General features: G+C 35.8%; 1 protein-coding gene across 5 annotated transcripts in view; it reads left to right on the top strand.

The window, feature by feature from the left end:
* TAF2 (TAF2 RNA polymerase II, TATA box binding protein (TBP)-associated factor, 150kDa) overlaps positions 1-15961 on the top strand; it is a 72815-nt gene that overhangs the window by 38560 nt on the left and 18294 nt on the right. For all 5 annotated transcript variants that reach the window (XM_014533043.1, XM_014533040.1, XM_014533041.1 and 2 more), the window contains 7 exons: positions 1637-1889; positions 2185-2325; positions 4345-4455; positions 8116-8309; positions 9104-9243; positions 10540-10609; positions 14366-14475. In XM_014533043.1, coding sequence (XP_014388529.1) covers positions 1637-1889; positions 2185-2325; positions 4345-4455; positions 8116-8309; positions 9104-9243; positions 10540-10609; positions 14366-14475 — 1019 coding nt within the window. The remainder of the gene's footprint in view (positions 1-1636; positions 1890-2184; positions 2326-4344; positions 4456-8115; positions 8310-9103; positions 9244-10539; positions 10610-14365; positions 14476-15961) is intronic.

The raw sequence follows: 15961 nt of genomic DNA, 5'->3' as shown, positions 1-15961 counted from the left end.
TTTTTTTTTTTATTCTGGGATTTATTTACCTTCTATAATTGAAACATTGTTGCCGTCACTAGCGCTCCCAGCTCTGAGGCCGCGGCTGGCTTAAAGCAGGTATCTGGGGTTTGTTTAACTTCTATAATTGAAACATTGTTGCTTTCGGGCTCAGAGCCTGGCCGCGGCAGGCCGGGAACCTTGGCTTCCTCCATCACTGTAGCAAGCAAGCCTCATGTTTGCTTCAGCTGCGTGGCTGCCGGCCGCCATCATTGTTGGCAGTTAATTTGCATATCGCCCTGATTAGCCCATGGGAAGCCTAGCGGAGGTAGGGTTAATTGCCCTTTTTGTCTTTTATTAGATAGGATGTTATCCCAATAAATTTAATTTTAAAAATAAAATTTAAAAAATAATGAAAGAGGGAAAAGTAAATCTAGCCTGGGGAAATACAGGGTGGTGGTGAGGTGGGCACAGTCTTGGTTTAGGCAGCTTCCTTGCTCTCCTCCTGGCCTTGAGACCAGTGCTTCTCAAGCTATAACATGCATGTCAATACTTCTGGGGATCTTCTGGAAATGCAGTTTCTGACTGAGCGCTGTGCTAGTGGGTTCTGAGTGTTTGTATTCTTAATGAGCTCTCAGGTGGTATTGATTCTATGTCTTTGGACAAGGCTTCAGGGTACTTTAAGGATCTCTGTGCTTGCAAAACACAATTTAAATATCATTATTTTAAAATTTTAAACTTTTTGTCCATCCATATTGTGCCTGTATATTTTTTTATAAAACATCTGCAGTTATTTACTAACTTGGTTGCCAAATATCACTGCTCTTTATATACTGTTTTTTTTTTTTTTAGGAATTTTTTTTTTAAATATATTTTATTGATTTTTTACAGAGAGGAAGGGAGAGGGATAGAGAGCTAGAAACATCGATGAGAGAGAAACATCGATCAGCTGCCTCCTGCACGCCCCCCAGTGGGGATGTGCCCACAACCAAGGTACATGCCCTTGACCGGAATCGAACCCGGGACCCTTGAGTCCGCAGGCCGACGCCAAACCGGTTCGGCTATATACTGTTTTTATATTTTTTCGTTATCACATGCCTTGGCTATAGTAAGCAATCAGTGGTATTGGATGAATTTCCAAACTATGATTTTATAACTTACTGTTTGAAAAAGGTGATTATGAGTCTAGCATTTAAAAAAAAAATACTAAAAGTCAGTTAAACAAATAACTTAGTAAAATAATTCATTTCTTAGTCACAGATTGATTTCTAGTAAGGGGTAGCCCTTAAAGCTATAGTCAATTATTTGGCAACAGGAAGTGAAATGAAAAAACTTGTTCTTATTCCCCTTTTTACATTATGTAATCACAAATCAAAGTCCCAAATTAATAATTTCAGATGGAATTTCTTTGTGACAGCTAACTGTCTTACTATTCTTGGAGATCTTTTCAACATGATTGATATAGATAGACATTGTGTTGAAGTTAAACATAATGGGAAAGCTGTCAATGTGATTTTTAAAAAATGGATACATTAAACTCCAGGCAGACTTGAATACTGCATGTAGAAGAGAATCTGATTAATAAACGCTTTGTTTCTATTTTATGAATATGTAAAATTAAAAAATAAATAAAAAGGAAAGTTGTGTTTTCTTTCAGTGCTGATTCCCCTTTGCTGTGGATAAGGATAGACCCAGATATGTCAGTCCTGAGGAAAGTAGAATTTGAGCAAGCGGATTTCATGTGGCAGTACCAGCTCCGCTACGAGAGGGATGTGGTTGCACAGCAAGAGTCCATCTTGGCCTTGGAAAAGTTCCCCACACCAGCATCGCGGCTTGCCCTCACTGACATTCTAGAACAAGAGCAGTGTTTCTACCGAGTAAGAATGTCAGCTTGCTTCTGCCTTGCAAAGGTGAGATTACATACAATAGAAAGAAAACAAGATTGAATACTGCATATTAAAAAAAATAGAACTCTGCCCTGGCCAGTGTGGATCAGTGGTTGGTGTGTACATAAGAATTTGGGGGGTAAGTTTGTATATTTTCTTAGAAATGATAATGGAAGGCTAAAATGTATTAAATTTCTAAGAATTGAAGTTATTAAAAACTAATCCAATTGCATTGCTAACTTTTGAAAAGCTGTTTTATTTATTTAAAAATATGTTTGCTGTGGTGATGGAAATTACTTTGTTTTCTAATTATTTGCAGATTGCAAATTCAATGGTGAGCACATGGACAGGACCACCAGCCATGAAGTCACTCTTTACTAGAATGTTTTGTTGTAAAACTTGTCCAAACATTGTGAAAACAAACAACTTTATGAGCTTTCAAAGTTATTTTCTACAAAAGGTACAGTTTACTTTCCAAATTTCCTATGATTGTTTTATGCCACTATCTGTATATCTCAGTTTAACTTGGAGACTATTCAAATAATAGATGTGTTTACTTTATTCTAAAAGGTTTTGCCTTTGTTCTTTTTCTTTCTAAAATTTTTTCCAAAATTTTAATTAAGTGATTGCTCATTGATTTTATGAGCGGTGGAAAGTAACTCACAATCCACATTAATACTAAAATTAAATAGAAATGGTTAGTTTGAATTTGGGGCTGGTTACGTTGTGAATGGAGGAATGGGTAAGCCCTAGGATGTGGACAGTATATCTGAGTAAGAGACAAGCAGCACACCACACTAGCGTCAGTCCCAGCCCTGTTACTCACTGACAGTTTGTCTGTGGACAAGTTCCTTAACCCTCTAAGCCTCAGTCTACTCAATTGTAAAATTTATCTTTTTTAGAATTAATTAAGATCAAGCATGTGAAATGTTTTAGATTATATTTATCACACAGTAAGTCTTTTATAAATGGTAATTTAGAAAGTGGGGATGTGATGGAGTCACTGTTTTGGGAGGGAATGTGAGGATGGCAGGGTGGTCAACATTTGGGCAATTTGGAAATCATTTGTAAAATTTTTTGAGTAATTTAATAATGAAGGCAGAGATTAGATGAACTAGATTGGACTAGAAGGAAAAGTGAAGTTGAAATAGAAAAATCTTTCTTGGTTTGGGGGTGAAGAGTATGAGAATGGAGACATGTTGAGGATAAAGCAGGCCTGAGTAAAGGACATTATGGGTTTGGTTTATTTTGGATAGAGGGATGAAATATTCAGTGGGAGCCAGTAAATGTTAGAGAGATGGAGAGAATTCTGAAGGTGTTAAGGTGTGGGACACAGTTGGGAGGTTAATTTAAGAAAAGGTAAGAAGCTCCCTCTTTTCTGAGACAGGTGGAAAGCAGATTAAAAGTAAGTGAAATGAGCCAGGCCGGTGTGGTTCAGTGGTTAATTGCCAACCATGAATTAAGGAGTCACGGTTCGATTCCCTGTCTGGCTCATTCCCTAGTAGGGGATGTGCAGGAGGTAGCCGATCAATGATTTTCATCATTGATGTTTCTATCTCTCTCTCCCTCCCTCTGCCTGTTTCTGAAATAAAAAACATATCTTTAAAAAATATTTTTTAAAAAGTATGTGAAATGATAGCTGTTGAAGGAGATGTTAAGCATTATATATGATAGAGGGAAAAGTAAAAGGATTACTTGGAAACATTGAGAGACCTGCTAAGAGTGGAAGTCATAATATATTATTTACAGTGAATTTCATCAGTAAAACAGATTCAGGACAGTTTGGGGAAAGCCTATAGTGGTGTGATCAGAGAAGTCGGTGGCATCCAGTTATTTTATTTTATTATTGATTTATTTATTTTTACTGTGTGAGTCAGGCTTCCACCTTCTTAGAAAAGTTGCCTGTGAAAATTTGGGAAGGAGAATGTTAGGCTGGATTTCAGATAATTTACCTTTTTTCCTTAAGCTGAGTTGGGGTGGTATTGGAGAATCAATGTCTGTCTTCTCAGACTGATGATTGAAAAGTATGCCTCAGTCACTATTTCATTTAATCCTGAAAATAGTTGTGTGGTTGTGAGGCTTTTTAGTAAGCAACTCGCTAAAATAACCCATCTTAGTAGGCAGTAGAGTAGGAGTTGAACAATGGTTTATCTAATGTTAAAACCCATACCTTTTCGACTGTAAAACCCAGAGCTGAATATATCATTTACATGACGTATATTTCCTCTGACAAATGAAGACAGAGGCATATGGGCTAGAGAGTGCATCCAGTTACTCAGCTCCCTTGGTTTCCTGCTCAGCTCTTTTGTTAGAATGTTTGGCACATGTTCTTAGTGGGAAGGGCTGGGAGTTACGGGGGTTTAGGCTCCATCCAGAAACCTGTGTCTGCACTAAAATAGCCCCTTTTTAACATGCACTGAATTCAATGAATTATAATAATGAATTGAGTTATAATACTTAAAAATATTATTTTTTGTAGACTATGCCAGTTGCAATGGCTCTATTGAGAGATGTTCACAACCTTTGTCCCAAAGAAGTCTTAACATTTATTTTAGACTTAATCAAGTACAATGACAACAGAAAAAATAAGGTAAGAAATCTTAATGATTATTATAAAACTATCCAGTGATATTTTGTTTTTAAAGAAATATTTAGACTGTGAAATCATTGTTGACTCCCTGGTACTTGAAATTTCTAGCATTAGAAGCATGTAAACATGATTTATTATATAACCAGTGGATGAAAACCAAGATTAGTTGGTTTTTAAATGTTTCTCATAACTGTTGTAATGTGGAGATAGTAGTGCCTCAAATTTTGGAGAGCCATTTAAAACTTGTTTTGGTAAAGTCTGACAGCCCAACTTTATTTTTGCTCCTTTTTTATTTTACTAGAAAACAGTTTCCTTTTGGGATAATTTGTTCATTGATGAATTTGATTTTTTAAAAACCATCATGTGTGTTCATTTATTTAGCAAAAAGCTATTGGATGCCATGGTTCAAGTTATTTCACCTTAGTTGTTACCAGATAATCTAGCTTGTCCAATTAGGATTCTAGTATCTGTGAGAATTGGATGTGGTCTGAGGGATAAATTTTTTTTTATTATTATTATTTTTAAATATATTTTATTGATTTTTTACAGAGAGGAAGGGAGAGGGATAGAGAGTTAGAAACATCGATGAGAGAGAAACACCGATCAGCTGGGTCTGAGGGATAAATTTAAAGTCTTGGTTTTCGTACTTTTCCTACACCCCCCTCCTCATTTTTAATTTGTGGGTTCATTCTGTGATCTAAACACTTAAGTCAGAAATAGTGGTTATATAAATGGGCTTTGTGGGCAAAGTAGTTCCCAGAGGTAACAATGAAACTATAAAAATACTTGAAGAAAATAATCTGTAAATGGTTTGAAAACAAAACTTTTCCCATAGTGTACACTTGGTTCTGTTTGTTTGTTGTTGTGTGCCATATTCTTTTTTCTGCTCAGTATCTGAACATAGGACTCTTTAGAGACTCTGTTGTCATGTGTATACATGTGAGGTTCTGCCTCCACAATGTAAGTCAAGGGGGTAGGTATTCCTCTTCCGACCCTGGCAGTTTGTGGTAGAATTAACTCACTTGCTCCATGTTCAGATTCCCAGGCTAGAGTATCTGATTTCCTGAGTTTAAATCAAGTCACACCCAGATTGCCTTTCAATCAATTGTTTCTCTGGGAATTGACTGCGATATGGGTTTAGGAATTAGCTTTTTTTATGGTTTCCTCTTCCATTTTCTCTGTTTTTGCTAGAAACTCCTATTATTCCTGTGCTATGTCTTCTGCACCAACCCTCCAATTTCCTTATGCTTTCCTTCCTATTTTTTTCTCACTTTACTTCTGCTCAAAAACTTTAGTTTTTTAAAAAAACTTAATATTTCAGTTTAATTTTGATCCTGATTCTCTGCATATTTCTTTCTTTTTAAAATGTTTTACTATTAGGAGGCATCTCTTTGGTTATTTCTCAGACAGTATTAATGATAGTTTTGGATTTTTTTCCACCTGCATGTTTTTTCCCCCTTGAATACTCTATTTCCTTCAAGTTGCATTTTCCCCTTTGTTTGTCACGATTTTTGTCCAGTTTCTTCCCGCATCTCCCATTCCCCTTTCCCCCCCAAGAATAGTCAGTCCATTCCCTTTCTATGTCCCTGATTCATTATAATCACCAGTTCATTCTGTACATCAGATTATTTATTCACTTGGTTCTTAGATTCACTTGTTGATAGATGCATGTTTGTTGTTCACAATTTGTATCTTTACCTTTTTCTTCTTCCTCTTCTTAAAGGATACCTTTCAGCATTTCGTATAATACTGGTTTAGTGGTGATGAACTCCTTTAGCTTTTCCTTATCTGTGAAGCTCTTTATCTGACCTTCAATTCTGAATGATAGCTTTGCTGGATAAAGTAATCTTGGTTGTAGGTTCTTGGTATTCATCACTTTGAATATTTCTTGCCATTCCCTTCTGGCCTGCCAAGTTTCTGTTGAGAAATCAGCTGACAGTCGTATGGGTATTCCCTTGTAGGTAATTGAGTCTCTTTCTCTTGCTGCTTTTAAGATTCTCTCTTTGTCTTTTGCTCTTGGCATTTTAATTATGATGTGTCTTGGTGTGGTCCTCTTTGGATTCCTTTTGTTTGGGGTTCTCTGCGCTTCTTGGACCTGTAAGTCCATTTCTTTCACCAGGTGGGGGAAGTTTTCTGCCATTATTTCTTCAAATAGGTTTTCAATATCTTGCTGTCTCTCATCTTCTGGCACCCCTATTATTCTGATGTTGGTACGCTTGAAGCTGTCCCAGAGGCTCCTTACACTATCTTCGTATTTTCGGATTCTTTTTTCATTTTGCTTTTCCGGTTGGGTGTTTTTTGCTTCTTCGCATTTCAAATCTTTGACTTGATTCTTGCGCTCCTCTGGTCTGCTATTGGGTGTCTGTATAATATTCTTTATTTCAGTCCGTGTATGCTTAATTTCTAGTTGGTTCTTTATCATAGCATCGAGGGTCTCATTAGTTTTCGTGACTCTCTCCTCAAGTTTATTGACAGCTTCTAGCACATTTTTGCAAGCCCTCAAAATTGCGATTTTTAGCTCTATATCCTCCATTTCTGTCATGTTTTTTTGTCTCCGCATTTTTTATGCTTTCTTGGTGCACCCCCTAGTGGTCTTTGTGCGCAGTCTTGTTCTAGTTGAGCCTTGATTGTTGTAGTTAATACTAGAGGGATTTGACCACCAGGCCGACTGGCTGTGTGAATCAGCTGTGTCTGCCGCGGAAAACTTCTGTCCTCTGGGGAGGTGCTAATCTAGCCTTTGCCTGAGGCGATCCGGCAAATGGCTCTGCGCAGGGCTTGGGCGGGGCGGGCTCAACAGGGCGGGCGGAGGGAGCCGTTATGGTGCCCTCAGTCCTGTTCCCAGAGGCTCTGCTTCTCAGAACCCCCGGAACCGCTGCAAACCTCGGAGGGAAAGCTGCCTTCCAACTGATGCCAGACACTCCCGCTTCTCCCGTTTGGGTCCGAGTCCCCAGCGATTCGCCCGTATCTGGAGCTCAGAGTCTGAGACTCCCCCCTGACCGAAAACGACAACCGCGCTCTCAGCCACCAGCCCGCTTTGCGCGCGCACCTCCGCACCTGAGTATTTTCCACACTGCGCCTCCTCTGAGCCTCGGTGTGCTGTTATTTTTCCTTCTAGTTGAAGAGTCTCTCCTCAGCCAGCCTTCCTGTGGCTCTGGGTGATGTCCGTTCTGTCTTTTAGTTGTATTTTTGAAGTGGTTGTTTGCGGCAGCAATCTCCGGTGTTTACCTATGCCGCCATCTTGGTTTCTCCTTATCATAAAACCTTTCTGTTCTGGTCTTCTTTATGCTGATACTTTTCTGAAATATCTGGTGATCTTTGGTTATATGTTTATATGTGAGAGGAAAGCACTAAGTAGCTGATTTGAAGCTCTGTATTACCAGCAGGATTTATGGACTTTGGTCTTCCTTTTAGAGAAATCTGGCTAGGTTACTATAAGAGTGCCTTTCATATAGTAAGTATTTATTGAGTTAACTACTATATTACTAGTTAATGAATCTCACTTTTTTTTTCTATGTGTGACTCTATGCAAAACACAGAGTTGAGTACTTACCAATTTATGTTTTTAGATAAATTATGGTCTTATGTTGTAAATATTTTATTTTATTAATTTTTTAATAGAAGCGTGAATTTTATCTTTATATAATAATTTTTTTGGCTTAGTTTTCAGATAACTATTATCGTGCAGAAATGATTGATGCCCTTGCCAACTCTGTTACACCTGCAGTCAGTGTGAATAATGAAGTTCGAACTTTAGATAATTTAAATCCAGATGTGCGACTCATTCTTGAAGAAATCACCAGGTTTTTGAATATGGAAAAACTTCTTCCAAGTTATAGACACACCATCACTGTGAGGTATGATGATTCTTTACATTTTCTTTATTCTTTAAAGTTATTTGTTTTATAATTACAAGCAAATTTATTTTCATTATAGAAAACTGGGAAATACAGTAAAGATAAAGGAGAAGATTAAAATCCTGTGGTTCTATCATCCACAGATAAATTATTACTATACTGTTTTGGAGAGTAGCCTTCTAATTTTTTTCCTCTTGTAACAATATAAATGTTTAATTACTGGACGTATATTGTATATATAATTTTTGCATTCTGCTTATATCATAAATACTTTCTCATGTCATCAGGAATTCTTCAAAAGCATTATTTTTTATGTCTGCAAAATATTTTATCTCATTGGATATAATATAAGCATTTTTCTATTAGACTCTTTTAAGATGACTTTTTGCTTTTTTCAACTTTTTTGTATATAATTATCAAAAAGTTCTATTTCCTTAGGAGTTTGTTAAAAAAAGTTGATTCACTTTTTCAAACATTGTGAACAATTTAACCTTTCACATTTATTATTTATTAAACTATATAACTACTAAAACTTTTGGTGAAAATAATAAGTATATTAATACCTGAAATTGGATTTACAAATAAGTTTTAAAATTTATTTTCCTTTCATAGGATTTAGATGTTTAAAATTGTTATGATTGTTGCAAAAACTTAATGTTATGGCATTAAAAGGTGGATTCAAATCAGGTCAATTTTTTTAGTTCACTGTTACAGATAAATTTCTAATGCCTAGCAAACAAATTTGATTCAGACTACTTTAACAAAGAATTTCACTGTAAATACTATTTTCCTAGTTGTTTGAGAGCCATACGAGTGCTTCAGAAGAATGGTCATGTTCCGAGCAATCCAACTCTTTTTAAATCCTACGCAGAATATGGCCACTTTGTGGACATTAGGATAGCAGCTCTGGAAGCAGTTGTTGATTATACTAAAGGTAATGCTTTAGAAATATTTGTTCATATTATTTTAGAAAGAAATGTTTACTATTTAAAGTCAGTTGTAGATATTGTGGTTTTATTATTATGTAAAATACAATTTTAACTTTAAATTCTTAATTCACTGATTTTGTGGTCAATGTAGAATTCTTATAAGAATTAGTAAGTGAGGGAAAAGAATAAAATTATAAGTAGATATCTTTGGTCTTTCCAAGAAGTCAGTATACCATTCTTATAATTTTAATTATGAGTTATTTTAAGAAATAGGAGATTTTTGTAAATTTTTAACTATATAAGAAGGATTCAAGAAGACATCATGCTCCTATCTCAGATTTATATCTGAAAGTAGAGCAAGAGACATCATCAGGCGCTTCAGTACAGGGATTAAGCAAGGCTTTATAAAGTTGGGGGAAAATAAGGCCAAAAATAATTAAGAGAAAACAACAGAGTCAAAACATTTTCAGAAATACAGAGGAGAAATATAAAGAGATGAAATGTAAGTCATGAAGAAAGGAGCAGGTAGCAGAAAAGAAATAATCCAAGAAGTAATAGAATACTGTGATAGGGTGTCAGTGAAATTGAACTAAGCTATTGAGAGGTGTCTAAATGTGATCCATGAATTGAAGATCATTTGAAAATGCAAACTATTAGAAATAAAATTATTAAAATAAAGCTTTTCAAGTCATAATAGCAAAACTTGTTGAAAAGGTGAATGGGAATAGCTAATGAGTCATTTTATTGGTTAATATAGTTACAGCACTTTTCTTTGTAATTGCTTTTTATGTTATGTTGAAAAGTTAAGGCTGCTCTTTAGTCTTAGATGAAAGAAACCACTTGGGCAAAAACAGTTCACTATTTAAAAAAAATAATATAGTTGAGATACTATTGAGTATCAGACTTCTCTATAATTTGATTTATGCTTCTAGAAACACAATTTTATTTAAGTACATTCTGTCCATTTAGAGTTTAGGGCTCACTAAATTATAATTTAGGGCTAATTTAGGGCTCAATAAATTATAATTTGCTTTATGTTGTATTTGCCATTGATTTGAGCTATAATGAAAAATATACACTTGGTCCTGTTTTATGTTTTGGCTGCATAGAGCACAATACTTAGAAAATTTACAAAGTGGTCTATTACATGGGGAAAAAATGTAAAGAAGTTGTCTGCAGCTTTCAACTCTGATTTAAATCCAGCCAAGGAAGAGTCCTAATACTAAGTGTGAACTCCTTGCCTGTCACTTGTTTAATTGGTTATAATTGCAACAAATATATTTCTTTATTTTTGTTTTCAGTGGACAGGAGTTATGAAGAACTGCAGTGGCTCCTTAATATGATTCAGAATGACCCTGTACCCTATGTAAGGTTAGTTTTTGTGCTATAATTATTTTTTAAAGTCCTAAAGTAAATTGAATAATTTCAGAAGATTATACATGCAAAAGTCTTTGTTATTTTTGAAAACATAGGAATATGTTAGGCTTTTATCACGCTCTTTCTAAATTTATTAATTTGATGTGGCTTTGAGAAGATGTTTAAAAATACGTTGTTAATAAATAAAACTTATTTTATGTAACTTTACATATGATTTCTATTGTAACTTAAAGGAAAGCTTTTGTAGTGCATCTAGAGGATCCCTTATGTACCCAAAATTATGAAACCTCTACTGATTGGCTGAACTCACTTTAAAAATAATTAAGAGCAACTTTTTGGTATATTCCATTTGTTCTTTTCTATCTCATATAAAATCTTAATTTTTCTTAAGTAGGCGGGATTATTTGTGTTTTTGTATTTCCTTCTAATCTTCTGCTTTCTTTTGCAAAGTAGGATGTTTATGGTTTAATCAAATAGGATTTTTTTTTATCATTTTTGTCTTTCTTTGCACTTATTAAACACTTAAAATTTTTATTCATTTTAACATGATTTCATAAAATAAATTTTGGCAGCTGGAAAGTCACTTAGGTTGTAGCCATTCCAACTGGAAACAAGAACATAGAGCTAGATATTAATTGTGTGGCTCAACTTTACACACCAGTTGGCAGGTAGTTATTTTCTTCTAAAAAGTCAAACAAACTCTGCCTTCTAACCTCACTGAAATGTATCTGAGCATGAGGAATTCACATAAGACATTTCAGCTCTTTGGTTAAGTCACCTTATATTTAAGTGTTTTAAATGATGCTTATTACATAAGTCTTCTCTATACAAAGTTTTGCTGTTAATATTTTATAGTTCTTCATTTGTGATCTAAATTGTATTTTAAATAATTTGTCGTGTGATTGTTTTATAATAAGGATAAAGGTTACATGGACAAAAATCTTATAATCATTCATTCTAAAATACATATTTATATAAAAGATGATATGCAAAAGACCTGTCTATATCTCTTATCTGACAGAGCTCATGCATTTGAAAGTTTATATCCTACTGACAGCAAGTAGGAACAGAAAGTATAAATACAGAATAAATGAAACTTACCATGTATTCATTTGTTTTCAATACACATCAATAGAATTAACATTAAGATGCATATTTCTGCCCTAGCCGGTTTGCTCAGTGGATAGAGTATCAGCCTGCGGACTAAAAGGTCCTGGGTTTGATTCCAGTCAAGGGCACATGCCTGGGTTGCTGGTTTGATCCCCAGTAGAGGGCGTGCAGGAGGCAGCCGATCAATGATTCTCATCATTGATGTTTCTATCTCTCTCTCTCCCTCTCCATTCCTCTCTGAAATAAATAAAAATATTTTTTAAAAAAAGATTCATATTTCTGAGATCTTAGAATTGTGTTTTGAAAACCATTTTAAGCAGGTTTTGAATTCTGTAATATTTGAAATCTTTATATTTCTGAATTATATGCTGTACAGTCTAAATAATTGCTTTTGAAATACTGTTGTAGAACTGTTAATATCATTCAAATTTCAAGAGCTCTAATATTTATAATCTGAGATGAAAATCTCTTTAAGGATATATTTCATGATTATTTTTGACATGTTTTCTTTTTAATTCATGTGGTTCACTTAGAGCACCAATAGGCTTTACTTAAAATCATCTAACGCATAGTTTACTCATAGTTTAAAAAATTCAACATGTTGCCCAGCCAGGGTGGCTCAGTGGTTGAGCTTCGACCCATGAACCAAGAGGTTGCCAGTTTGATTCCCGGTCAGGGCATGTGCCAGGGTTGCTCGGTCCCCAGTAGAGGGCTTGCAGGAGGCAGATGATCAATGTTTCTCTGTCATCAATGTTTCTATCTCCCTACCCTCTTCCTTCCCCTCTCTCTAAAATCAATTTAAAAACTCAACACATCTTTAAAAATATTTAATGGCAGTAAGTGTTAACATAGCAGTTACTTTATGTGTACTTTTTGGTGTCTTGGGACATCTATCTCTATTTTTGTTTCTCTGCATTTTATACTTTCAATAGGAACTCAAGTCTTGTTTCCTTTGTTCCATCTTTTCTTTTTTTCTTTCTCTATTGAGGTATAATTGACAAATAACATAGTATCTATTAGTTATATTGCATTAGGTTAAGTAGGCTATTTTTAAAGATGACATGGAATTATCTTCTCATTTTGGAATCAAGCATGCATATGATCACAGTGTATCAATTCAAGGGACATACATCCTATGCTTTTTTTCATGGGAGTTTTTGAATATTTTTTTGGTTTTGGTTTGACTCCATTTCTATAGATAGTGATTGACAATGGTATTTGACTAGCCCACCAAAAAACTGTTCAATTGTCCAGGGAAATAATACGTTGTTTTGGCTGCTGTCAATATGACATAAACCCATGACTTTCTTAGGATTTGCTTCTGGTTTGTTCCAGATGTCTGAAACATATGGTGAGTTTTGATATTTAATCTCTGCAAAAATTAAACATAAGATTCTCATTGTCTTTCCTTAAATTTTATCTCCTTTTGAGTATTTAAAGAAAGGTTTAATTTTTAAAAGTAATACATATATTAATCATTACTGCTCTTTTAGTAATAATTTCAAAGTTATCCCCAGAGTACCCTTTACAATTCTTTGGCATGGCTTTAAAGAGTGCACTGATCTGCATAAATACCATAAAGTTTTATTTGTTCTCATAGCCTTTCAGTAGTCTTTCATATGGTCTTAAAATTTCAAAGCACAAAAGGATGTTAACAGTGAGAGTCCACATATTTCAGTTTTACAGACATAAAATTAAATCCGAAAGGGATTAAGTGACTTAACTACAACCTACTAGTCCATTTTTCTCCCATCTCTTTCTCAAGTACTAATCTGATTTGATATCTTTCCACCAACAATTAAATATAAAAATTCCCCAGGTTCACCACCTTTTTTAAAGTTTTGCTAGCATCAATAAAAAATATAACCTCAGTTTCTTTTTTCCTCCATTATATCCAAGCATGCCATTACTCTGAGATTTGAATTTCTCAGACCTCGTCATAGGCCTGGCTTTTATCCCTTCGCTAAATGTTAAATTACTGTCAGAGCCTCCTTGCTTCTTTTCTTTCTCTATCCTCTTTTTATGGTGTTTTTCAGAAGACTCCATATGTTCAGGTAAAAACTCCCAATAGCAGAGTATAACTGTTGCCATCTGTATGGATCTTTGTTATAACTGACTCTTCTAAATCTCAGCTTATTTTGAGGAAACGTTTTGCAATCTCCATATTTGAAATGCTTCTGCACATTTCCATGCTTGACAAAGAAACTATATTAACAAAGTTTATATTCATTTGTATTATCTCAAATGTAGACTTCTTGGCCTATATGTGATTTTTTTTGGTCCCATTTTAAGATTTTTATATTTTCTGATCAGTTCTTTCTTAAAACTTTTCTAAGGAGAGTAATACATTCATTTTAGAAGCAGGCAGGGAATGATTGGTTAAGAATACACAGAGTCAGGTTTTAGAAGATCTCATTGTACATTAAGGCAATTTTAGAAAGAAAACCCACCAGAATTTAGCGGGGGAAAAAAACAAAAAACAGTATAAAAGGTATATAGTAATATACACCTTTTGAAATGAAACTCAGGCACAAAACTAGATCTAAAGAAGGTAGATGATAAAATAGGAAGAAGGAACTACATGTAATTTTCAAATTTTTTAATTTAATGATAGGCAAAATTTTATTTTTTTTCCTCCAGACATAAGATTCTACACATGTTGACTAAGAACCCACCATTTACTAAGAATATGGAGTCTCCCTTATGCAATGAAGCCCTGGTAGATCAACTTTGGAAACTTATGAATTCGGGTAAGAAAATAGTAGCTTTCAAAAAAACAAAATTATGACTGGATTATTTTCATTTTATAACAGGTTTTCAATACTTTTTTCTTTTCTTTTCTTTTTTTTTTTTTTTTAAGTAGGTTACTTAACACATCTACCTTCACAGTGGTGGATGTGATAAGGTTTGCTAAGGATATATTTACTCACTTTGCCCCAAAGGGTAATTGAAGAAACAAAAATATTAATTTATGTGAAAGTGTCTCAGATGTTTAAAGAGCTTTAAATATTAACCTGCAAAGTATTATTGTTGTTTTTATTTCATAAGGTTACAAAGGGTTGAAAATAAGTCTTTTCCCTTTATTCTTAGGAAATTATATATGTATACAAATAAAAATGAAATTTGCTGTTTTTTACTTAGTGTAAGATGGACAGAAAGATGGGACAGAACTGCCCTTTGGTCCCACTTCGTACACATTTTCAAGCTTCTATCTATAAGGACATTATTGAAAAATGGCTTGAAAAAGTGACTTTCAAAGTGAACTTTCTTCTTAGCAGCTTTTTTACTTGATCAGCTTTAATACCAATTACTTCAGAAAATGAAGAGATGATCTTTTTTAGGACTGGATTTGCTACTTAGTGGTTTGTCTTCATATTCTTTCTGATTTGAATAGAGAACATCAATACTGGGTTTTCTCCTTTCTTCTTGAGTGCTGTTGTATTCCAGGTAAGCAGGGTTGGTCCCTAAGTTTCACTGCCAATGAAGACAGAATGGATGCATTAAGAAAGTGATGACTGTTTTGTCAATATACTAGAGGCCTGGTGCACGAAATTCATGTAGGGTAGGGTCCCTAGGCCTGGCCTCCCCACCTCCTCCTTCCCTCGCTCCCTCAGTGCCCTGCCATCGCTGCAGGTAGCCTGCTATGTTCCACGCTGCCCCTTGGTGGTCAGTGCATGTCATAGCAAGTGATCGAACTCCCGCTCTCCGTGGTCAAACTCCCAAGTGGACAATTTGCATATTAGCCTTTTATATTTATAGACTAGAGGCCCGGTGCACAAAAATTTGTGCACTCGGGGGGCAGGGGGAGGGGGGTCCCCCAGCCCGGCCTGTGCCCTCTCGCAGTCTGGGACCCCTCGGGAGATAACGACCTGCTGGCTTAGGCCTGCTCCCGGGTGGCAGAGGGCAGGCCCAATCCCTAAGTGCAGCCCCTGGTCAGGCTCAGAGCAGGGCCGATTGGGGAGTTGGGGCGCCGCCCCGTCATGCACAGAGCAGGGCGGATCGGGAGGTTGCAATGCCACCCTCAGTCACGCTCAGGGTAGGGCCGATTGGGGGGTTGGGGCACCGCCCCCTGTCACACTCAAGGCAGGGTCGATGGGGAGGTTGCGGCGCCACCCCCTGTCACGCACAGAGCAGGGCCAATCAGGGGGTTGGGCGCTGCCCCCTGTCACGCACAGAGCAGGGCCCATCAGGGGGGTTGGGGCGCCACCACTGTCACACTCGGGGCAGGGCCGATGG

This window comes from Myotis brandtii, unplaced genomic scaffold (genome assembly GCF_000412655.1).
Source record: "Myotis brandtii unplaced genomic scaffold, ASM41265v1 scaffold931, whole genome shotgun sequence".
Lineage (NCBI taxonomy): Eukaryota > Metazoa > Chordata > Mammalia > Chiroptera > Vespertilionidae > Myotis > Myotis brandtii.
The sequence above is the reverse complement of the archived record's forward strand: the minus strand, read 5'-3'. Positions and strand labels throughout refer to the sequence as shown.